At 42.8% G+C, this 26,043-nt stretch overlaps 1 protein-coding gene across 2 annotated transcripts in view; it reads left to right on the forward strand.

Moving 5' to 3' along the window:
• Positions 1-25,678, forward strand: part of LOC147891456 (uncharacterized) — an 81,832-nt gene extending 56,154 nt beyond the window's left edge. Inside the window, exons 3-4 of one of the 2 annotated variants that reach the window (XM_087389884.1) lie at positions 24,287-25,124; positions 25,345-25,678. In XM_087389884.1, the coding sequence (XP_087246010.1) occupies positions 24,287-25,124; positions 25,345-25,386 (880 nt within the window). In that variant the 3' untranslated portion in view covers positions 25,387-25,678. The remainder of the gene's footprint in view (positions 1-24,286; positions 25,125-25,344) is intronic. The other variant, XM_087389885.1, reaches the window with a different exon arrangement.
• The last annotated feature ends 365 nt before the right edge of the window (positions 25,679-26,043 follow it).

The raw sequence follows: 26,043 nt of genomic DNA on the forward strand, positions 1-26,043 counted from the left end.
TTGAATGAATCTAGGAGCTTTGAGGCCCCTTCTTTTATAGACTTGGCCTAGCTAAAAGCTAGACCTGATCCCACTTGCCCTCGCTGTCATTCTGCAGAGGAGTCAGTGCAACATTGCCTTTGGGACTGCAGTCAGGCGAGGACTATTTGGAAAGGGGTTGCGAGGATACTCAGCATTTTTCATACTTCCCCTTTCTTCATGACTTGGGGCTCGGTCGCATGGTTATCCATTATTGGGCCCCAGGTGTTTTATGAGGGTGAGCCTTCTTCTTGGGCACTCTCGGTCCGCCGGCAGGTGATAGAGCCCTGCTCTCTTCAGGATGTACCACTTACTCCCTGCAGGGCTTCTCATGCTTCAGTGGACACCTCTTGGGAGATCTTGGCTAGCATTGCCTCTTGGCACATTTGGAGAGCCAGATGTACAGAGGCCTTGGATGGCACCCAGATACACCCTTCAGAGGTGTTCACGGGTATTTTGACTGACACGGTTCACACTTTGATAGCCATTTGGGCTAGCATGCAGGACCCTTCACGGGCAGCCTCTTCTAGAAGGACTGTATTTCTTCGAGTTTGGAAGGGGTCTCCCTTTTTCTTGGAGGTTTCTACTAGATTGAGATGGCACTATCAGCCCCAATTTTTTCTTTTTGGCTCTTGAGCTTTTCATGCATTGCATGGTGTATCCCGTATGGAGCTTGCTCTAACGGTTTTCTTTAATACTTAATATGAGTCTCTTTTTGGAAAAAAAAAAAAAGCTAGACCTGCTTTTCTAAAGCTACTTTTTACAAAAGCTGAGCTCTCTTGCTTTTAGGCTGTAGGCCATCTTCTCCCAGTCGTATTGATGCCCTTTGGGACCTGGTATGTGCCATGTAGCTTTAGTTATTGGCACTTAGGTCACCTAGTACTTTGTGTCTTATGGCACCTAGTACTAGTGGTACCACTAGGACACTAGGTCCTAGGTTCTCTTTTATAGTACTTTGTACTTTCATTTTCATTCTACTAGTTGATGTGACGGCTTCCACCTCTTGCTCCACTCTTGTGCATCCTTTTGCTTCCGTGAGCCTACAGTGGTATCAAAGCACTTCCTTCTTGGACCTGCTCCCTACTCCTGCTTCTTGCTTGCAGCTCTAGCTCGTGCACAGCTCCGACCTACTGTTTGTACGATGGTGCGTCAATTGTTGAAAAAAGTAAAATAAAAATAATAAAAAATCTGTCCGTATGATATCGTACGGTCGTCTGTACAACGCGTTAGAACATGTCCGTACAGCTGTATGGATTTTCGTAATGTCCGTATAGTTCTCGATTTCCGCACTTCGATGTCCGTACAGCTTCGTACCGGCCATACTATTCCGTACATTCCGTACCGAGCAGACATTGCAGCAGATCTGCAATTTTTTGCTGACATTTGGGGCTTTTGCATTGGGGCTTTGATTTTGCAGTTTTGGGGCTTTTGCAGGACATTGGCAAATTTGAGGTTTTTCAGTTCATTTCCCTTCTTTTGGTTGCAATGTCTTGCAAGACATTGGAGCTTTGGGATTTGGATTGCAATTTCTTCTTTAGATTGCAGGACATTGGGTCACATTTGTAGGACATTGGGTCAGATTGCAAGACATTGGGTCACATTTGCAAAATCTCAGCAAAATTTGGGGCTTTTCTATATTTGCCCTTTTTTGGGCTTTTTTGCCCTCATTACATTTGGGGCTTTTGCCAGATTTGCTGATTTTTGCAGTGGTCATTGCTTGACACAGTCACATTTGGGTCAAATTTGCATTTGCCCTTTGATTTGGGCTGGAAATTTGCAGGACATTCACTTGCAGACATTTGCTGTCATTTTTGGACAGCCAGCTCTTTGCAGTGATGGCCTTGAGGCTTTTGTGTTTTCAGGTCTTTCTTTTCAGGGTATCCCATTTGCAATGGTTGGCAACAATCATGATTTATTTGGCATTCTTCGTGAAAATGATAAGTTGGATGGCACCAACTATCCGATGTGGTCTTATCTCATGAAACATATTCTTGTTGCAAGGCATTTTTGGAACATTGTTTCTGGAGTTGATCTGAGGCCAGCCAATTGCTATAGTGGTTGCTCCTACTGCTGGTCCCTCTGCAGAGGGTACCCCCCTGATGCTTTATCCTCTAGCACCCCTGCTGCTGCTCCTCCAACTCAGGAACAAACAAGATGGGATGCAAGAGATGCAAATGCACATTCCTGTATTGCTTTATCATGCAAGAGAATCATTATTCCACACACCGGTCATGCAGGACAGCAAAGGATGCTTGGGACAAATTGGCTTCTCTTTATCAGATTCGCAATGAGGCACATGTTTGCATATTTAAGAAGGCAATTGCAGGAAGTAGCATGAATGAAGGTGACTCTATGGATGCATACTTGACAAAGGTCAAGGACCTCATGGAACAACTTGCCAATATTGATGAGGTGGTACCAAATTCTCAGCTTGTCAGTACCACATTGAATGGGCTGCTAGATACATATCAAGGGTTTGCTACAACCCTTCGACTAGTAGCCATGGGTAATCCAGACCACTACTCCTTTGATCAGTTAGTCACTTTGCTTTTGCAGGAAGAGCAAAGTCGTGCTAATAGGCAAGCTACTATTCCTGATCATGCATTTGCTTCACAGCAGACATGAAAAGGCAAGGCTTCCAAGCCTATGGGCAAGCCTAAATATGCGCCTAACGGTGGCAATTCCTCCAATGCATCTCAAAACACAGCAGATAAGTCAAAGAAGAAAAGATGCAACTATTGTCGCAAGCCAGGGCATGAAATTTCAGAATGCAGGAAGCGCATTGCTTTGGAGAAAAAGAAAGCAGGATTGACAGTCAATGCCTCACATGCAATTGAATCCCACGAGCCAACATATGCTTCACATGCACATGCTCTCCAGGATGATTGGGCATGGGCTGTCCATTGCTCCTTTGATCCCTCCAAAGTTGATGCATTCTTTACTGCTAATGATGCTCAGTCTTGGTATTTTGATAGTGGTGCTTCTAAGCACGTCACATCTTGCAGACAGTTGTTTCATTCCTTAGCTAATGCACCTCGAGGGGGAGCTGTCACATGTGTTAATAATGCTTCCTATGCTGTAAAAGGAATTGGAGATGTGCAGCTCACATCCATTTCAAGTATTCTGTCACTTTGACAAATGTTCTTTTTGTGCTTGGAATTGAAGTCAACTTGATTTCAATTTCAGCAACTGCCACTTCAGGTGTCAGAGTGATTTTTGATGGATACAGATGCCTAGTATATGATCTTCGTGATGACAATGCCATAGTTCTCACTGGCACTTTGCAAAAGGGGCTTTATCACCTTGATCATCACTCAGCTGCACTTTCTATTGAAGCATTTGCTATTTCAGATTCACAGCTTCCTGAAACTCATCTTTGGCATGAGAGAATGGGTCATCTCAATTATAGAGCTCTTGTCAAGTTACATTCACAGGGCATGGCAAATGATGTATCTCAAACTCACACAATTTCCAAACATGTGTGTGAGGGTTGTCTTTTGGGTATTTTCAAAAGAATTGTAAAAAATTCTCACAAAGGAAATTGCAGCTAGTGCGCAGTGATGTGGCCAAATGAGGACAAATGCCATTGGGGGGTACAAATATTTCATGACTCTAATTGATGACTTCACAAGATGTTGCTGGGTATATGCTTTAAAAGCCCAAATCTGAAGTGTTCTCATGCTTTCAGAGGTGGCTGAATATGGTTGAGAATGAATCAGGATGCAAGCTTGTCACCCTCAACACAAATAGGGGGGGGAGAGTATATGTCAAAGGAGTTTGATGCATTTTTGTCTTCCCGGGGCATTGTTCACTCATGCACTACTCCTTACACTCCTCAGCATAATCCTGTTCCTGAAAGGAAGAACAGGTCCACTATGGAGATGGCCAGATGCATGCTTAAGGCCAAGTCCTTGCCCACGATGCAGTGATGTGTGCCAACTATGTGCTGAATAGATCACCTACAAGGGCATTGAGGACTGCTACACCTTATGAAGCATGGAATGTTTTTGGGTCTCTTTCATATGTTCATGTACCATCTCAACTGAGACATAAGCTTGATGATAAGGCAATCAAATGCATATTTATTGGTTACAGCGAGGAGAGCAGAGGGTATCGGTTATACCAGGGAAGATTATTGTCAGTAGAGATGTAATGTTTGCTGAATATTCAGCTTCTCCTCTTGTGGACTGCAAAGCTAAGCCAGAAGTTGACATGTTTGATGCCTTTGACTCTTGGTTACCTCTGCTTCCCTCAGAGGGGGACTTTGACCAGCAACATGAGCCTCCTGTAGGCCCTCCAACAAGCAATGATCAGACAGCATCCCATGCTGATTTGCAGGTTCCTTTTCTAGCACAAAATGATCCCACTATTCATGATGCAGGATGCAATGAGGGCTGAGCTCCAATCTATTATGACACATGGGAATTAGTAGATCTACCTCCTGGCAAGCATGCCATTGGTACCTGGTGGGTCTACAAATTAAAAAGGAAATTTGATGGCAGCACAGATCGACACAAAGCCCGTCTTGTTACAAGAGGGTATGCCCAACGACAAGGCATTGACTTTGAGGAGACCTTTGCTCCCACTTCCAGGATTACTACTATCGGATGTGTCATTGCCATTGCAGCCCATCACCATTGGCAAGTGCACCAACTTGACATCAAGACTGCCTTTCTTCACGGGGATCTGCAGGAAGAAGTTTATGTGACACAACCTCCTGGCTTTGAGGTTGTTGGCTCTGAAAACAAGGTATGCCGGCTGAGAAAAGCCCTTTATGGTTTGAACCAGGCACCCAGGGCATGGTATGCTAAAATTTATGCACACTTACGGTCCCTTGGTTTTTAGAATAGCCCCATAGAGCCCACTCTTTATTTCCTTGGGAGTGGATCTCATTTTTTAGTGCTGATTTTATATGTGGATGACATGCTGATCACGGGTCCTGATACTCAGCATATTGCAGCTTTCAAGGCTGATTTGCAGCAAGCTTTTGAAATTTGGGCATTCAGTTTGCTCATGTTGAGGGGGGTATCATGATGTCACAGTCCAAGTATATTGGACAGCTCCTTGATCGTTTTCAGTTTGAGGATTGCAAGCCAATCTCTACTCCAGTGGACCCTGGCTTCAAATTTTCAGCTCATGATGGGAGCCCACCATGTGATCACTCTTTACCAGCAAGCTATTGGATGTCTCATTTACTTATGCCACAATAGACCTGACTTACAGTATGTAGTATTCCAGCTCAGCAGGTTCATGCACATGCCGAGTTCACAACATTGGCGGGCAGTGAAGAGAGTCTTTAGATATCTCAGAGGCACTCAGGATTTAGCCCTCTTCTATGGTGATCAGTGTCACCACAATGTAAATATCCTAAGTCAAAGTACAGTTGACCATTTATTTGATCATAATATAAGAGTTTTATATGTGTTAATTACGGTCAAAGAGTTATTTTAATGGTCAAAGGATTGACTACGGTCAAAGATACTTGACTCTAGTCAAGTAAACCTGACTACGGTCAGAGAGTGTTGACTTCGGTCAACAAGACTTGGCATGCGCCAAGAGGGGTTAACCCCGGTTAACTAAGATGTGCCAACCTCGGTTGGAGAGACTTGGCTATAATTAAGGCACCTTGACCTTGGGTCGAAGCTCTTTAATTATAATCAAGAGTGTTGACTCCGGTCAACCAGAGAAAATATATATATATATATTTATTAATATATATATATATATATATATTTGTTTAGATGTGCACATGTGTTCAGTGGGGACGCCCACCGTGACTAGGATTAGTCCACAGTGTGTTATTTGCATGCAAAGCGCTAACAATTAATGGGTACCATGGTGGTGCGCTTTAATTAATTGTTGCAGGTACTGGCAAGGATTATTTTTCCTAAGCGAAATGGGAGCCTGACAAGCACCTAGGAAGCGGTTCGTGTGACCGAGAGCTTTGAAGACTCCAGAATGGCCCTAAGTGGCTTGTAATAAGAGTTAGTCTAGATTGTAGACAAGTGGCATGTTGCCAATTTGAATGGGGTTTGAAGCCCTTGTAAAGAAGGATTTCTTTTCACGTAAAAAAGAGAGAGACTTACGAGACAGCTTCATGCTGAACTTTTGTAACAGATTTTCTGAAATGAATAAAGACCTTCGGGGGGGTCCAGCCCGACAATTTGTCTGGGCCCTAGTGTATGTTGAGAGAGAGAGAGAGAGGGAGAGCTTTTGGAGAGTTAATTTCAGTCGTGGAAATACAGTCAAAGCTGTTTCGTCAGTTTGGATTGTATAAGCCATAGCTGTTGTATCACCCTTCGTCGAATACGGGTTGTATTGCTGGTTGTATTGGTATCAGAGCGAAGGTTCATAACCTTCTCAGGTTGTGACGATTCAGCACGAGAGAGAAGATCCAACGTTGCCCCGAAGAAAGGATGGCGTTGCCCAGAGAGGTGGCAGTTGGCAGGCTTGGGGCTTCAAATTGGACGGGGCAAGACCAGACATCGATGAACGGATTACAGGGACTGACCTCTGTACATCGAATTTCAAGCAAAGCATGAAGGTGTGGACACGCCTTCGCGATGGGGGATTCCGAGTTTGTGATGAATGTGTACGCCTCTGTTGCGCCACTATTTGGGGTCCCGTGAATATCCGACGGACGGACAACGTGAGTTATTCCGCTGTCTAACAGAGCTGTCGACGAAGACCTTCAGCGCATATTCGTGAAGGCTTAGATCGATCAACAAGGCGCAGGCGCGACGCGCGATGATTCCTGCCTAGCCAAGGTTTGAAACCTTTGGCTGAGCTGACGTGGCCAGGGTGCCACCTAGGCAGACACGTGGCATACACAGAGCTGACGTGGCAGGCACGCGTGGGTGCTGACGTGGCAGCATGTGCAGGCTGATGACGTGGCAGTACACGTGGCATCCAGCTCAGAGCTGACGTGGCGCGGGACACGTGGTGCAGGACACGTGGCAGAGGTCTTGCAAGATGCTGACGTGGCAGCCAGCCTGGCAGACCAGTGGTTAAGTTAACCCTGGTACAGTTAAACCCTGGTTGGTTGACCTGTGGTTAGTGAAACCCTGGTTAAGTCAACTGCAGTCAGTTAACTCTGGTTAGTTGAACCAGTGTCTAGTTAGTTCAACTTTGGTCCAGTTAATCTGGCCTAACCAGATCAGTTTGGTTGGTGTAACCAGAACCAGTTAGTCTGGTTAGACTAACTAGCAGTCACTCCATCTGGTTACTGTTCTTTCAAAAAAAAAAAAAAAAAAAAAAAAGAGACAGTTGCAGAGACAGTTTTGGCTATCAATTTTCTCCTGCCTGTCAGACTTTTACTGTCAGAAAAGTAGCAGAAAACCAGAGAAAAGCAGAGAAAACAGAGATTTGCAGAAAAAGGAGTATGCATGCCTTTGAGCAGTAAAAAGAGGGAAAAACAGATGCCTTTTGAGGCCATCTGCAGCAGCCAGAAAAGGGCAACATAGTTGATGATGCTTTGGCAGTTGTGTGGGTACATGCCTTGAACTGACAGCCCGTACTGGCCTAGATTGTGAATGCAAAACACCTCTTGTTGAGGTACCTTCTCTGTTGGAAAAGCAAAGGTAGTGTGCATTAGTTACTTGCACAGTGTGAAAAAAAAAATCTGCAGATCTCAGAATATGGATCAATCACCTATCCAGTGGGATTCTCAAGATAGGGATGTGCATCCAAGACAGAGGAATGTGCCACAATCTCAACAAGAATTTGAACAAATGGTACGCACTCGTATACAAGAACTGGAAAATCTTAAAAGGGATCCCAGGGCTCAGCATTTGTTTCCAGCAGAGGCTATGCCTAATCCAGTATATGACGTGCCAATGCCAGAGGCACACTCTCGTGTACAGTCTGAGAGAGAGAGATCTCATAGATCTCATAGGAGACGGTCCCATAGTAAAAAGAGATCGAGGCGTCATCACCGATCTCCTAGTCCATCACCGTCTACCTCGAGTTCAACTTCTATGTCTTCTTCTTCCTTATCAGATAAACCATCCAGGAAAAGAAGGAAACACGAGAAGTCTGGGAAGAGAAAATCTTCCAAAGCGACCAGGGAATTTAAAGAGGGAGGAAAATCTGTTAAGTTTATGACCTACAATGGACAGTATGGTCATACAGACAAAGCATTGCAGTTTATCAGACAGTTTGATGCTGCATTCGGTACTGAGAAATTTTCAGAATCCTCCAAGTTAAGAATGGTCAGCCTACATTTAACAGCAACGGCTAGTGCATGGTGGAGTGCACTGACCACAGATGGATCAGCCCCAAGAAAGTGGAAGGGCTTCAAGAAAGCCTTCTACCAGCAGTTCATGCCTAAACAGTTTAGAGACCATGTTCTTCAAGACTGGGACAGCTTGCACATGGATGCAGGAGATACAGTGGATGGGTACAACCAAAAGTTTTGGGATGCTTATTTGCAGGTTGCACCGTTCAAAAAGATCTCCAAAGGTACCCAGATGAGGAAGTACAGAGCAGGTCTCACTCCAAGAATTCAGGCAGTAGTGAATGCTTTGGGGGCAAAGAATATTCAAGATCTTATGCATTCAGCCTCAGTAGCGAGTCTTGTGCCGCTACAAGATCCATCTACAGTGCCATCCTTGCATGCAGGACGTGCTGATAAAAAGAAAACTGATTTTCAAAAATCAGAAAAGAAAGAGTCCCCTAAGGCTGAAAAGAAAGGGTTTCAGCCTCAGAAGCCGAGGGGTACTCAGTTCTCGAAGACCTATAAGGGTAAATCTCTATTTACCCCTGAACAGATAGCGGGATTCCGTAGAGATGGGAAATGCTTCAGGTGCGGTAAAGAGGGGCATGTGGCTGCCCAGTGCCCAGAAAAGCCTTCATCATCGAAGGGAAAAGAGGCAGAGAAGCCACGGGGACTGCAAAAGCCAATGGCGGGGGGTATTCCTGATATACTGGGTCATGCTTTGAACCCAGAAGAACGAGAATTGCTGCTATCATGGGGCAAAGTTAGAGACCAGCAAGCGCTGATTTTATTTGATCCAGGGGCTACTGATAATTTCATATCAGAGGATCTAGCCCTGAGGCTGGGAATAAAGACGGAAGAGCTAGGCAGGGCTTTGGATGCCGATCAAATGTTTTGTGGGAATCCTGTGCCAGTTACTCCCTTGATAGGGAAGCTCCGTCTTCATATTCAGAGTTATGTGGATCAGGAAGACTTCTTCATTTCTCCACTGAAACATTATGATGTAGTTTTGGGGATGCCTTGGTTTCACCGCAAGGCATTGAAGTTGACTCTTCCTGAAAGAGTGCTGGAATTTGTACATAGGGGGAAAAATCAGCGTGTAATTGCCAGGAATAAAGGGGACACTATCCCCATTGTATCTGATGTTTCATGCGGTAAAGCAATAAAGTCTGCAATTTCTGCGTACATGGTTTTTGTAAAAGAAAAAGAGAATGATATGCATGCTGAAATGAATGATGCAGACAAAGATAGGTTTCAGTTTCTGGTAAACTTTAAAGATTGCTTTTCTGATGTTTTGCCAGGGGAGCTACCCCCAGAGAGACCAGAAGATCATCAGATAGAGTTAATGCCTGGTAGTGAGCCACCAAACAGACCCCCTTATAGAGTCAGTGCGACTCAGAGAGAGGAGATTATGGCTCAGGTACAGGACTTGCTGTCCAAAGGCTTGATTCAGCCCAGCTCGTCTCCTTTTTGTTCCCCTGTACTGTTAGTACAGAAGAAAGATGGTTCATTCCGTATGTGCGTCGATTATCGCGCACTGAACAAAATGACCATCAAGAATAGATTCCCTATTCCGCGTATTGATGATGTCTTGGATCAGCTAAATGGAGCTTCAGTTTTCAGCAGGATAGACTTAAAGAGTGGCTACCACCAAGTGAGGATACAGCCTCAGGATGTGCATAAGACAGCATTCCGCACAACATTCGGGTTGTATGAATACTTAGTGATGCCTTTTGGATTGACAAATGCTCCAGCCACATTCAATAGAATGATGGATCGCATCTTCCGGAAGTACAGGCATTTTACGGGTACTTTCTTTGATGATATCTTAGTTTTTTCTAAGACAGAGGAAGACCACAGAGAACATCTTGCTATAGTGTTTCAAGAGCTGAGAAATCATCAGCTCTATGCCAACAGCAAGAAAAGTGAATTCTTCCTGGAAGAAATCCATTATCTGGGGCATATAATATCCAAGAATGGGATACAAATGGATCCAGCGAAGATCCGTGCCATTCAGGAATGGCCAGAGCTGAAAACTGTACATGAAGTTCGAAGCTTTTTAGGCTTGTGTTCTTACTACAGAAGATTTATCAGACACTTTGCTGATATCGCAGCTCCATTACATGACCTCACTAAGAAAAATGCAGCTTTCACATGGGGATTATCACAGAAGAAAGCATTCAATACACTCAAGGAAAAGTTGACTACAGAGCCCATTCTGGTAGTTTCGGATCTGTATCAGTCTTTTGATGTGGATTGCGATGCTTGTGGAGAATGTGTTGGGGCTGCATTGCATCAGAATGGTCATGTAGTAGCCTATGAAAGCAGACGACTTCGGGATGCGGAAAGATATTTAGGAATCTATGAGAAAGAGTTATTGGCTGTAATTCATGCCATCCATACATGGAAACATTATCTTTTGGGTGCAGATTTTACTGTCAAAACAGATCACCAAAGTCATAAATACTTTTTGACTCAGACCAAGCTTTCAGAGAAGCATATGAAATGGGCAAACATGCTGTCAATGTATCATTTTCAGATTGTCCATACCCCAGGAATTCGGAACAGAGTGGCAGATGCCTTGTCCTGAAGACCCCAGGTCAATAATGTCACTATTGCTTATCATCAGGACCTGGAAGGCATGAGGGAACAATATGCTCATGATTCTGATTTTGGTGAAATTTTACAGCAGATGCAAGAAGGGCAATCCACCAGTCACTATTCCTTGAAAGATGGGTATTTAATGAAAGATGATTGCCTATGCATCACCCAGGAGATGAGAAAAAAGATTTTGGGGGAATGCCATGCACCTCCCTATGCTGGACACAGAGGAATTACAGCAACAACTCTAGCACTAGAGAGGTATTTCTTTTGGCCAGGAATGCGGAAAGATATACATCAGTTTGTTACTGAATGCCTTACGTGTCAGAAAATGAAGTATGATAGACAGAAGGCACCTGGCCTACTTATGCCTCTTCCCGTGCCTCAGGCACCATGGGAAAATATTACAATGGACTTTATTTTTGATTTGCCGAGATCAAAGTCAGGGAATGATGGGATTTGGACTATCATTGATAGATTCAGCAAGCAAGCTCATTTCATTCCGGTTCGCAAAACCATAAAGGCAGATCATATGGCTAAGCTGTTCATGGCACAGATCTTTAAACATCATGGTATGCCTAAGTCCATTGTTAGTGATCGAGATCCCAGAATGACCAGTCTATTCTGGAGAGCTTTATTTGATAACATGGGGACGAATCTGAATTTTTCTTCTTCTTTCCATCCCCAGACAGATGGTCAAAGTGAAGTAGCAAATTCTACCATTTTGGATATGCTGAAATGCTACGTGGGTGACCAGAGTTCAGACTGGGAAAAGTACCTACCCTTAGTAGAGTTTGCTTACAATAATACAGTACATAGCTCTACAGGGAAAGCCCCTTTTGAAGTCATATATGGGAAGGTGATTTTGCCACCTATATTGAGGACTAAAGATGAAATATTTGCTGCTGATCAGTTTGTAAGAGACCTCCAGACAGCTTACAGCCAAGTCCGGACAGCAATTGAAAGGTCTCAAGACAAACATAAAAGGGCTGCAGATAAACATAGGAGACAGCTAGATCTCAAGGAAGGGGACTGGATACTTTTGAGGTTTGAAAAAGCTAGGCTCCGCAAGTTTAAAGGCAAACAGAAAGTGTATGCAAAGTTATCTCCCAGATATTATGGCCCTTTCAGGGTTACAGAGAGAATAAATGAAGTTGCATACAGATTAGCATTGCCAGAGCATTGGAGGATTCACAATGCATTCCATGTGAGTCTTCTAAAGAAATTTCAGGGACCAGAGCCTACAGAACCAGTATCAGAAGATCCACCAGAAGTGGATGAGCTGGAGGAAGTCCTTCAGCCAGAGCAAATTGTGTACCATACTGTACGTAAAGGCCCTCAGGGTAAAGAATTTTACAGGTATCTTGTAAAATTCAAGAATTATACGGCATTAGATGCCAAGTGGATGGACGAAGACATGTTATCCGATCATCCACAGCTTTTGGATGTTTACAAGGAAGCTTTTCAGTTGAGGTCAACTGAATAGAAGCCGAGGGGATGTCACCACAATGTAAATATCCTAAGTCAAAGTACAGTTGACCATTTATTTGATCATAATTAAAGAGTTTTATATGTGTTAATTACGGTCAAAGAGTTATTTTAATGGTCAAAGGATTGACTACGGTCAAAGATACTTGACTCTAGTCAAGTAAACTTGACTACGGTCAGAGAGTGTTGACTTCGGTCAACAAGACTTGGCATGCGCCAAGAGGGGTTAATCCCGGTTAACCAAGATGTGCCAACCTCGGTTGGAGAGACTTGGCTATAATTAAGGCACCTTGACCTTGGGTCGAAGCTCTTTAATTATAATCAAGAGTGTTGACTCCGGTCAACCAGAGAAAATATATATATATATATTTATTAATATATATATATATATATATTTGTTTAGATGTGCACATGTGTTCAGTGGGGACGCCCACCGTGACTAGGATTAGTCCACAGTGTGTTATTTGCATGCAAAGCGCTAACAATTAATGGGTACCATGGTGGTGCGCTTTAATTAATTGTTGCAGGTACTGGCAAGGATTATTTTTCCTAAGCGAAATGGGAGCCTGACAAGCACCTAGGAAGCGGTTCGTGTGACCGAGAGCTTTGAAGACTCCAGAATGGCCCTAAGTGGCTTGTAATAAGAGTTAGTCTAGATTGTAGACAAGTGGCATGTTGCCAATTTGAATGGGGTTTGAAGCCCTTGTAAAGAAGGATTTCTTTTCACGTAAAAAAGAGAGAGACTTATGACCAGAAAATACCAGGTATTCTGAGACGTTTCTAGAATACTTCAGCCCATACCATGGAGGGGGGTTTGAAGGCCATCTTCTCGCGGTCGTATTGATGCCCTCTGGGCCTTGGTATGTGCCATGTAGCTTTAGTCATTGGCACTTAGGTCACCTAGTACTTTTAGTGTCTTATGACACCTAGTACTAGTAGTACTACTAGGACATTAGGTCCTAGGGTTCTCTTTTATAGTACTTTAAACTTTCATTTTCATTCTACTAGTTGATGTGACGGCTTCCACTTCTTGCTCCACTCTTGTGCATCCTTTTGCTTCCGTGAGCCTACATAGGCCACCTTGGGGTAGAAGCCCGTGGTCCTTTAATGGCACCATCTCCCGGGTGTTTTTTGCCTTGTACTTGCTTTTTGCCACTTGCTCCATCTTTTTGATCCCTCATCCATGAAAGGTTAGCGAAATGCATGCATTCCTAGTGCTTGGACTAATCCAAGACGTGGGCGTCCCCACACTTCTCTTTTACCAATGCAAAGCAAAAGTAAAACAATAAAACTTATTCTTAGTTAACCAAAGTCAACATTCTTTGACCGAAGTCAATTCTAATAAAGATTATACTTTATTTTTTGGGAGGAGTACCAAATGGTGACAATCATTCTTGAAATCTGCAATTTTCTCTTCACTTGTGCTTGTGACCAGCATATCATCCACATACAAGATGGCTATCAACAAATCCTCTCGTCCTTTTTGGCATCCCTAACTGGTCAAATATGTATTGAACTTTCTCATACCAAGCCCATGGGGCTTGTTTATCATCTTGTCTAGGAATTTGAAAACTAACAGGGTGACTCACATACACTTCCTCATGCAAGTCCCATTGAGGAAGTTTGTTTTGATATCCAACTCATATACTTTCCACCGAAAATGAGCAGCCAATGAAATGACACATCTGATGTGGTCATCTTGGAAGAAGGGGCAAAGGTCTCATCATAATCTATCCTCTTCTGCTGAGAATAGCCCTTGCCAACCAACCTTGTCGTGTACCTCTCAATAGTACCATCAGGTTCTCTCTTGATGATACACCCACTTTCTCCCGATATGTTTTTTCCCTATAGGAAAATCCACCAATTCCCATGTATTTTGTTTTGGGACAGAAGCCGATTCTGACGTCATTACTCTCATCCAATCCTCAGTGTCTTGAGCATCCTCAAAAGTGCTTGATTCACCTGTATCATACAAGGAACTTATTTAAGCTGAATCAGCAAGTTTTGCTCTACCTATGCCTCTTGAGCCAGCCCTTGTCCTACTGGAGAGAGAGGCTGAAGGTTTGCTATCCTGCAGAGTTTGTAACATCCATCTATGGACTATACTAGCTTCTTGAGAAGCAGCTCTCTCCTCTTTGACAACCTCCTGCACATCGTCATGTATGATAGGCTGATCATAGACTTCATTGGAGCATATTTTTTCGAAATGTTTCCATACGGAAAACACATACGGGTACGGAAGTATGATTGGAGTATGGTTCAGCCCCTGGGGCTGAATAGTACTTGACCCTAATTTTACAAAACAAAAAATAGACATTGTACGCATCTCATATAATCTGTAGACACAAGGTAGTAGGTAGTAGGAACTTGGCAGTACGTACCAGACCAAAACATCAAATAAAAGGCTAACTTATAAGCAAGGAACCTACAGCCAGGGAATCAAGCTCAAATGCATCAGAAACAATAAGGCCTAGCCTCAATTAAGGTTTGGGACCTCGATATGTTAGCCCCTTTCCATATCAGATAGAAAGGGGGATTTCAGATGTCCTGTTGGGGTAACCATACACGTCCAGTTATGGATTGGAGCATCCAAAGGCGGTTGTGCGTTAGCATTTGCAGGTTGAATATTCTGATCTTCTATTGGCTACTCTGAAGTGCCTTCAATTTCCCGTTGAGTAACCTGTCAAACACATTTTGAGAACCCATATGCATTGCCTATCAAACTAACTCATGGACTGTTCTTAGTTTTCTGCAAAAATCACATATCTACTGACAAAATCCTTTTTGCCTAAGGATTGTGGAGATGTTAATCCTTGTTCTCTCTTATGTAGTGCACTTAATGGCCTTATCACCAGCTTGCTTCGTAACTGACTAGGCATATGTGCATAGGCTATGCAGTCAAACACCTTGAGGTCGTCCACCTTGGGTTTTCTATCAAATCAAACCCTCTAAGGGAGTCATAGTTTTCAAGGCCTTGGTTGGGTATTTGTTCAAATTGTATGTTGCACACATTTTTGCCTCCATCCGAAATCTATGGGGCATCCTTTTACATTTGATCATGCATCTGGCCATTTCCATCAGAGACCTATTTTCTCCTCTCAGCAACACCATTTTGCTGAGGTCTATATGGCCAATGATGCACGATTCCTCTCTTCTTCAAGAATTCGTTTATGGCATCTGACATGCTTGCCCCCTTTGGCTGTTCTCAAAGTCTGCACTTTGGACCTAGACTCATTCTATAACAAGGGCAACTACTAGACTACTAAACTGTCACTTAAACTAGCAGAAAGAACAGAAAAGAGATAAGAGGGGTAGGGTTAGAGACACTCTCATAAGAGAGGGCATGGACTTGCAGCTCCATGGGCTGGCTAGCCATTGCTAGGGAAAATCCTTCTTGGGATTGGATCAATCACCAAAGAGAGTAAACTCGAATTGTTTTATGATCAAAAGGTACTTGGAAGTACAGTTGAAGCCCCTTTTATATTATGGGAAAGTGGGCCAGCAACAATAAATGCTTATGGGATACCTCCCAAGGGATGCCAGATGGCATTACCTGATTTAAAGTAGCATTTACAAAAGAAAGTACTAGTTTCCTACTAGAATAGAGCTAACTACCTACTAAAATAGAGCTAACTACTAAGCTGGAAGTAGCTACTGTTACAATCCCCTCCTGCTTACAGAAATTTTGCCCTCAAAATGAAGACAAATAGTACAACTGAAAATGGAAAGAAGGGTAGGAATGTATTACATCTTTCCACAGACCCTTCCAATAGAAGCTTTGTTTAACCCTTTCATAGGTCTTACCTAGCCCAGTATGTCCTGCCATAGGTGAGCTATGAAACTCAGCCAAGATCTGATTTTTGAATGAGGAATGAGGGACCAAATAAGCTCTATCCAAGTATCATAGCAATCCATTCCTTAAGGCATATTGTGGATAATCCAAATATTGAGGGTCCTGAAGTGCCATGAAAATATCAGCAGATTACGGATGCTCGATATATTCCTCTTGGATGTCATGAATCCAATCCTGGTAGAGGGTAGTGACTGCATAACATTGACAAGACCAAAGCCTAGACAAAGCATCAGCTACTGCATTATCTTTGCCCTTCTTATACTCAATGTCAAAGTCATAGCCTTGCACAAATGCTAACCATCTCCTTTTCCTTGGGGTAAGAGTACCTTGTGATAGGAAATACCTCAAGGATCTGTGATCAGTTTTGACCTTGAAGTGGCTGCCATATAGGTAATGGTGCCATTTCTTGATAGCATGAACAATGGCAAGCATCTCCTTATCATGTGTAGGAAAAATAAACTCCTTGTCACTCAGCTTTTCTATTCTCATAGGCAATAATTCCATGACCCTGTTTTAGAACAGCCCCTATTCCTCTGCAGCCTCAATAAAGAAAGGCTTTGAAAAATCTGGGCATGTCAAGATAGGTGCTGAAGTAAGAGCTTCCTTGAGATCATTGAAAGCTGCTTGGGCAGATGGACTCCATGAGAAGGCTCCCTTCTTGAGAAAATCTGTTAAAACTGCAGCTCTCTTGGCATAGTGCCTAATAAATCTTCTGTAGAAAGAAGTCAGACCAAGAAAACCCCTTAATTGAGTGAGATTTGAGGGTGTTGGCCATTGCTTAACCACTTGCACTTTTGCTGGATCCACTGAGATACTCTCAGGTGAGATGATGTGACCGAAGTACTCCACCCTTTGCACCATGAAAGAGCACTTAGAAGGCCTGGTGCAATGTGAAAATCTCCAAAACCTTAGCAACATGCTGCAAATGCTCTTCCTTACACTTGCTGTATATGAGTATATCATCAAAGAACACAAGTGCAAAACTTGAAGAGATAAGGACCCAAGATTTGGTTCATCAAGTATTGAAAGGTAGCTGGGGCAATAGTGAGCCCAAAGGGCATCACCTTGAACTCATAATGTCCTCAGCCCTAAAGGAAGTTTTACGCTCATCTCCTTCCTTGATCCTTATCAGGTGGTACCCTAACCTGAGGTCTATCTTTGAGAAGCATTTGGCTCCCTTAAGCTCATCCAATAGGTCATCCACTCTAGGGATAGGAAACCTGTTTTTAGTTGTCATTTTGTTTAACTCCCTATAGTCAATGCACATTCTGAAAGTCCCATCTTTTTTCTTAACCAATAGGACAGGAGAAGCAAACGGGGATTGACTATGGGTAATAAAGCCCTTATCCATTAATTCTTGAATTTTTTTAACCACTTCATCTTTTTCTGCCCTTGACAGCATCGTCAAAATGATAGGACTTGTGCCCATTCCTTGCTGTAGTTGCATTTGAAACTGATTCAGCACAAATGGCAGTAAATTCCATGTCCTAGAGCTGTCCATGGCTCTCAACTCACCGTGATTGAGACCCCCAGGATTGAAGACAAAGTTCTCATCCTCTATCTCATCATCCCTTGGAACTTCTTGACCACAATCATGGTACTCTTCAGGCTCTCATTTCTACACTTGAAGCAATCCAGCTCTTTGTCCATGGGCCTCATGTAAGAAAGTAGTCACATCTTTGATCATGCCTAACTAGGAGAGCTCCAACTCCATCCCTAAATAGGAATTGGTGTCCTCAAATCCCATAGTACATGAGACCTCTTGCTTTTGTCTTTGCACTTAGAGCAATCAATCTATATGTCCTTGGGCCTTATGTAAGAAAGGTGCCACATCTCTGATCAAGCTTGACTAGGACGGTTGAGATTAGTCCACCTCCTTCCCTAAATAAAAATTGGTGTCACCCTCGAATCCCATAGCATCCAAAAGCAAATTGCTCCTTAGGGCCAACCTTTATGCATCCTAACTCTATACACAACCGATGAATCCAGCAAGCACCCAAAACTGCCCGATCAAAACCCTCAAGGCATGTGGTGTAGAATCCCGTAGGATAGAATAGATGCATCTTGCAAGAGGTGTGAGAGCACAATGAAATCTCTATTATGATTGTGAGAGAGAAGACTCTCTCTTATAGAAAAGGGGGAGAAGGTAATACCTTCCCTACATAGTGGCAATCAGTCCCTACATCAGTGGGAATCAATCCCTACATCAGTGGGATTCCCTTTGTCTTACATCATCACTTAGGTCACACACTAGACACATCATAGCACTTGATGTGCCTTTACAACACACACAAACACACATGTGACTCCCCTAGATGCATATATGCACCATAGAGCAAGCCCTTTATCATACTTACCCCAACAAACACCCCTCAAGGTATTGCCTCTTGCAGTGTCAAGGATTCATCTAGTCTCATAGTTTCTCATGCCATCTCATGGTGATCAAGGATTAATCTATGGCTAGGATCTCATGCTAGCAAGGGTTCCCAAGGGTGTGAGGTTCACAGAAACGGGATAGTCAAAACACATATCACATGGCCTACATCATATGGTGACCAGAGGTGATTTACATAACATATTTTTTTTGGAGTACTACTCCAGGCAGAGAACCTCAAAATTTGACCAAGTGATGATAAACAAAAAAGACAAAGTGCCTAAAAAGCATAGTCTTCATTTTCTTCATTTGCTGATGGAGTTCTTCCTTCAGCCAGATTTGCTTTGTTGTTGAAGTAGTCCTTCTTTATAAGAAATGCTTGATTCTCTTTGTTGTTCTTCATGGAATAACACATTTCCTTTTCCAATTGTAGGCAAAGGAACAAGATATATTTGAAGCACTTCCCTTCATCAATGTGGTGAAAGTATGAGCCACTTAATCCCAAAGCTATGATAGCAAGAGCCTTCGTGTCTTTGATCAACCAATTAGCTTTTTCTTTTGTAGACTTCTTTCCATTCACAACATTCCATATCTTCTTTTTCATAAGCATAAACTCAGCTTTTGTTTGCCAAGTATGGAAACTAGTTCCATTAAACTTATCAGAAAAGGTCTTAGCTTCCATGGCAAGGTCTTACCCAAGGGCAGTGTCTAGTGCCTTACAAGTGAAAATATGAGCAATAAAAAATATTCCTTCAAAGTACAAGCATTTAGTGTGGCAAAGACTTGTAACCAAATTCCATACTTTAAAACATAATGGAAATGATGCTTTCACTTGTATGCTTCATAGAGGTGGCTAAATGAAAGTATTCCAAGCAAATCCAGGTATAGCAACTTAAAGGAAAGCTGTAGCCACAGTTGTACTGATGTTATTCAACATTTTAAAACATCAGAAATGCTAAAGTAGCATCTAATGTAGCATCAAACTCACAACCTTGTCAAAACTGTCCAAAACAGAGGCCTGAACTTGGAGGGTGCAATTCTCACAGCTCATAGCTCTCTTCAGGGGGATTTTTATGCAGGAAGAAGGGCCTTATACCAGAGAAGGGCTACCAGCAAGGAGAGGTGCAATGTTGCGTCAGATCGCCATAGCCAAGCTTGAGAAGACCGACTGGTTTTTCATCGTTTTCTCCTCCGTCTGTTGTCCAAATGAGCTCAGATTTCAGCAGCAGCTTGCCCTCAGTGTCGTCCAGCACGGGCTCAGAGGAATTTGCAGAGGCACGAATGTTCGTCGAGGAGTGTGAGTGTTGGCATTACGCATACAGACGAAATTTCACCAAATGCTTGCAGCTGGAATTTCGCCTATACGTGAGGAGTTTGCAGCTCAAAGGGTTTGGGCAATGGTCGTTTGTAGGCAGAGAACAGAGCTCTCAAAGATTTTGGGAAGGAGGAGGAAAAATGGAGAATATGAAGAAGCTTGTAGTTTATGCTAGAGATAGCATCTAATGCTAGGCTAGGCTAGATCTAGAACCTAATGCTCTGATACCAATTGTAGAATCTCGTAGGATAGAATAGATGCATCTTGCAAGAGGTGTGAGAGCACAATGTCTATTATGATTGTGAGAGAGAAGACTCTCTCTTATAGAAAAGGGGGAGAAGGTAATACCTTCCCTACATAGTGGCAATCAGTCCCTACATCAGTGGGAATCAATCCCTATATCAGTGGGATTCCCTTTGTCTTACATCATCACTTAGGTCACACACTAGACACATCATAGCACTTGATGTGCCTTTATAACACACACAAACACACATGTGACTCCCTTAGATGCACATATGCACCATAGAGCAAGCCCTTGATCATACTTACCCCAACATGTGGGAGATGGATTTGGATAATTGATGTAACACTCCTTTGAGATTTACAAAGCTCGTGGAGTACTAACCAAGTCTTATATGTGGAACTATAAGAGATGCACCCTCATGATAGGTGAGCGAGATTGATGGAGACTCTTGGCCGTGTATTGAAAAATGACAATCTAACCATGTTGACTGAAACCTTAGTGATCATGCTCAGCTTACCTAAGGGGGACTTTGCCTTGCATGATTTGTTGTGATCAACACTCCACTTTTCTCCACACCTAAAGCATAGTCCTTTCTTTCTCCTCTCATCCATTAGAGATTGGGGAAACTGTTTTTGAACCTCCCTCTTGCCTTTGTCAAGGTCTAGATATCTTCCATCAGCTTTGCACTCTTCGGCAACAGGATTAGTCTTTGAAGCATTGAGGGTAGGATATTTGGGAAGTTCTACCTAGTACACCATAAGATGAGGCTGATTGAGAAGGCTTATACCCCATTTGAAGTTTCTGTTCACCCATAGACTTCCTCACACCATACCAATCCCAATGACCTTCTCCCTTGGATTATACTTGGGCTCATACAATTCTGCCAGTTGCATGGCTTCATCCAATGACTTGGGTCTAGAGGCGATCACATAAGAAGCAATAGAGGATTGAAGCCCACGAATAAACCTAATCATCCTCTGTTTTTCATCTATCCCTCTCACAAACAGGGAAAGCTTCCAAAACTGTTTTATATAGTGCCTAATTGATCCATTTTGAACCAAATTATACCATTGACACAAGTATTGATTTATAACCAAAGGAGAGAGAAATGTGACAACCATTTCCTGTTTGAACTCCCTCCATGTGGCCATAGGTAGTCTAAGTCCCCCTTCGACTTCTTGTAAGTAGTGCCTCCACCATGTGTGGGCATAGTCCTCTAAATGTAGGACTTGAAGTTTGGTAGCATCAGTTCTAGGGCTCAACTTGAAGTAATCTTCCAACTTGCTTAGCCACTCATAAAGATCATTTGGTGAGGTGGACTCTCCCTTAAATTTCTGCAGCGCTATTTTGTCCTTATAGTCCTTGCGCATACTAGAACCTTGTTCCATTTCTGTTTGAATATCAACCTGAGTGGTCTTCCCAAACTGAGTGAAAGACATAGCCTCTTTAACATCTGAATCTAACTGATTATAAGCCATCAAGTGTTGTGTCAAAATTTCACCTCTCTTAAGTGACACTTGGTACACTTTGAATGAACTGGTTCCACCTTTTTGATTGGCACATGAACTGGACTTGTTTCTATAGCACCTGAAAGATTTGCGATTCATGGGGGCACATGATAGGAAGGTCGTTGTGGATGAGATCTTCTAGCCTCTGCCATAAATCCACCTTTTTTGAGTTCAAACCACCCTGATTTGGTTTCATAACCTTCTTGGGCACATCCTCCCTTAGGATCTCCTTCCCTCTAGGTTCAGCTCTATTCCTCACCTGATTCACATCACTCCTCATATTTCTTAGCTGAGTGAAACCATAGTCAAACTTAGTCTTAGATTCTCTTTCCACATCATCAATTTCTGCTCCAGCATTACATTGAGCTGCCCAACTTGACCAGATAGCTTTTGCTGCTGATCCATAAGATGCTGCATCGTTTTATTTTGCTTCTCCATAATACTTTGTTGTTGCTGCAGCATCGTAGCCAGAAATCCCTCAAGATCCACTCCAGGCCTGGAAAGAGGATACTTGAGAGGTGATTGGGAGGTAGACCTTCTTGCCAATCCCTCATCTTCCGGCTCTTGCTCACTAATATGGAATTCATCCCCAAGTTCCAGGGCTCCAACATGCTCTTCTGCCTGGCTCATTAACTGAGCTTCATCATACTCCATCTTGGATCGTAGATCTTGATATATTTTCCCCTTTCTGGAATTAGATGCAAATTTCTTTGGTGACATAAGATTTATTTGGCCAGGCAAGATAGAATAGAGTAGATTGTCCTAGTTCATATACTCTAGAGGCTGAGGCGACTCCTTGGAAGCAGAGGTATCATTATTTGCAGTAGGTACAGCCAGTCGAAAATGCTGATAACTCCCCCACTAGGACTCCAAAGTCGACCAAACTTTAGGAGCAGCCCATAGAGCCTATGGCGACCAGTTTGGTGCAAGAAATACCAAAATTGGAGCGATAATCAGCTAGATTGCAATTTAGGTCAAATTTGCTTGCGCCAATCAATTTTTCGAGCAATTTCCTGGTCAAACCTGCACCATTTCGCGTTTCTTGTACATAGGAGTGATTAGGGGAGCAAGGGCTATCCATTGATGCAAAAAGCCCCAAATTCTGAGCACCCTGAAATTTAGGGTCTCTGCACAGTCCGAGACGTGGCAGCAGCTGACTGGGACACCTGACCACGATGAGTTTTTGCACAGAGATAGCGATAGGCCTCAAGATGCCATGCTCCAAGTTTCAGCAAGTTTGGACATGATTTACCCCACAATTTCCCATGAAAAGGGCTTTGATACCAAATGTAGCAAGGGCAAATACTAGACTACTAAACTGTCACTTAAACTAGGAGAAAGAACAGAAAAGAGATAGAGGGGTAGGGTTAGAGACACTCACAAGAGAGGACGTGGACTTGCATGGGCTCGCTAGCCATTGCTAGGGGAAATCCTTCTTGGGATTGGATCAATCACCAAAGAGAGTAAACTCCAATTGTATTATGATCAACGGGATAACTCCCAAGGGCTGCCACGTGGCATTACCTGATTTAAGATAGCATTTACAAAAGAAAGTAGTAGTTTCCTACTAAAATAGAGCTAACTACTAAGCTGGAAGTAACCTCTGTTACACATTCTCAGTCATAGCCACAAATTGCTTGAAGCTTTGGAAGACATCTTTTAAGGGATATACCCATGAGAATTTGGAAAATTTGTTTATGAAGGAAACAAATATAGATCTGATCCTCATAGGAGCACACACATCAGTGTGTATGAGCTGCAATTTCCTTTCAACCCTAACAGATCCATGTCTAGGAAAGGTATTCCTGCATCTTTCCCAATTTGCACCCTTTGCAGACATGTCTTATGAGGAGTCTCCAAAGAAGGCGTTATTTGTACTATCCCATGTCTTTGCAATAACTGCAAACTGCCATAGTTCACATGTTACACACTCTCATCATCGGCTAAGTACCAGATGCCTATCCTCAACCATTCATGGTGAGGCCACAACTCACACAACTAGCAATGCCAACACCTACTTGATAAGCCCAACAACTCAACTCTAGAATTCGGAAGTTTGAACAGCTATAACTGTTTGAAGCTGTTGGAACTGAAACCTTCTTACAATGGACTACTCCTGCTTATGTACTTCTTGCCTTGATACTTGGTATGCACTCCACGCTGGGCGTCTGGCCAACTGATGTTGCTCTTTCACCGTCATGTACATACTCTCGATACTTGGCTCGACTTCTGCCGAAATGTATGGCGTGATTCCTTCAGGTGTCTTCCGTTTGGCGTGGTGCCTCCTCGTGGTTTGGCCCCTCACTGCGGTATCGTCATCGGTCCATATGACTTGCGAATTGATTGCCTCATTCTGCATTCGCGTTGTTCGGCATTCTGCTTCATTGGACCCCTTGTTCTGGGGTTCAACACATCTTGTGGTCATGTCTTTTTTCTGCATGCTTGTACATTTCATCGATAGGTAATGTTTGGTGCTTGATGTCTGTTTAATTTGTGATATTGTTTTTTATGTGACACCAGTAAAAGGAAGTGTCAGTAGCTCTCACTATACAGAGACAGCTTTGAAAAATTCTCTTGGAAAGAAAATTCTCCTTTGGTTGTGTTGAAGTATTTGAGGGATATTATCTCAGAGTAACAATATTTACTCTAATTTGATTGCAATTTCAGGACGCAACATCTGATTCACGGGTTCTGTTTTATCAGTGCAGCTGGGTCTTCTGCATCTCAAAAGAATGCTCTCAGTGTAAATGACCAGGCTTGTCCATCAAAGAATCCAGAATCAAGTTACAGGGAGAAGAAGCCTTTATCATCAGCAATGGACCTTTTGAGGGGCTATTATGGGCTTTCCTCTCCAGCACACCAAAGCGTGGGTGGTATTGAGGGGATGGAAATGACATTATACAGATCAGACAGTGAGGATCATCTTGATGGTAAAGCTTTCTTTCCTAAAACAAAATTGGCAACAACTTTGGAAGATGAATGCAATGTTCTTGCAAATGGTTTCCACAGTACAGAAATGGATAGTAGCAAATCTCATAAAATTTCAAGGCTAGGCAATGAAAATGCCTTATGTCCAGTGGTATTGCCACAAATGGGCATGGCAGATGTTGACAAGTCCTGCGAGAGGTCGGTTAGGAGGCGATCTAAGGTTGATTCAGTCAACCCAACAAATGGTGCTTATGAGGCGGAGAGCAGGCAGGATATGGGCATTTTGGATAGAGTGCTCCCAAGTTCTGCACTTTCTTTTGGAACAGAAAGATGTGGAGGTAGGAGTATTGCAATGCTCAAGGGTTTGGATGGGGCTATTGTCAGTTCCAAGGGTAAGGATGTCTCAACATCAAAGATAATAAAGTCATCCAGCACTTCGAACTTGCAAGATCCATCCAACTTACTGGTTAATTCAGGAGGCTCTAAATATGGCACTAAGCTTGACATAAAGTCTGCAAATCAAACTAACCTAGGTCAAGGTGTTTCAAGACCTTTGTTTGAGGGGCTTTCAAAACAGGCTGGTTATCGTCACAAGGCAGCTTTAGATTGATCAATTGCTTAACTTCTTATTTGTCTTGCATTCTTTTGTACATATATCTTGTGAATATGATGTGTACCTAATCTGAATGATTCTTTTCCTCCATTCATATAATATAACATGGATGTAGGTGGACTTTTTATTCAGAGAACAATTTCAACATGCCCTATTCTGAGTTTTTTGTGGACATACTTCCCAGGTACTGGAACTCTTCTTTAGAGCTTTGTTCTCAAGGCAGTGATATTAATTGCCTATTGTCTCAAAGGAAAATAATAGCGAGATACTATATTGCAGATCAGTGCTGGAATGTGTTCACTGAAATCTGTCATTGGAGCCCGAATTTTTTGTTACTTTAGGGGTAGAAATCAGGGGTAGAAATCAAGTAAATTGTTCACAAGCTTCGTAAAACAGTGATTGCGGCTGTTAGATGTGTTATCTTTCAGAGAGCTATATCGGCTGGAAGCTGATGATACCTTGACATTTTATGTGTCTTAATGTCATCTGCGTATGTTTAAGAACCATTTTTAATTCTAGTGCGTGTATGAGTATAGAAGAAGAATATGCATGTATAAGTAAAGCAGCAGTAAGATGTTTTGGTGACCATCTCTTTGGATGCCAGTAAATGTATCAAATCTCTTTTTAAGATACAAGGAATGAACATGCAAACAGGGCTAGCTTTTGAAAACACTGATCTAAGGTAGAGGCAAAGTCTTCTAGCCAAAGTCTTCTAGGTGTGAAGGCAAATAGGCATAATGTGGTGCTGTTCACGAGATACTGACACAAATATGTTGGCATGGGTAAATTGTAAGCCCTTAATGGTGTGGATAAACGTCATATGTAACCTTGCCATATATCCTACTAAAGGGTTAAGTAATTGCGACCATGCCGGTGTGAAAAA

Source organism: Dipteris shenzhenensis, chromosome 18 (genome assembly GCF_047967505.1).
Source record: "Dipteris shenzhenensis isolate YYH24624 ecotype China chromosome 18, Dip_SZ_1.0, whole genome shotgun sequence".
NCBI lineage: Eukaryota > Viridiplantae > Streptophyta > Polypodiopsida > Gleicheniales > Dipteridaceae > Dipteris > Dipteris shenzhenensis.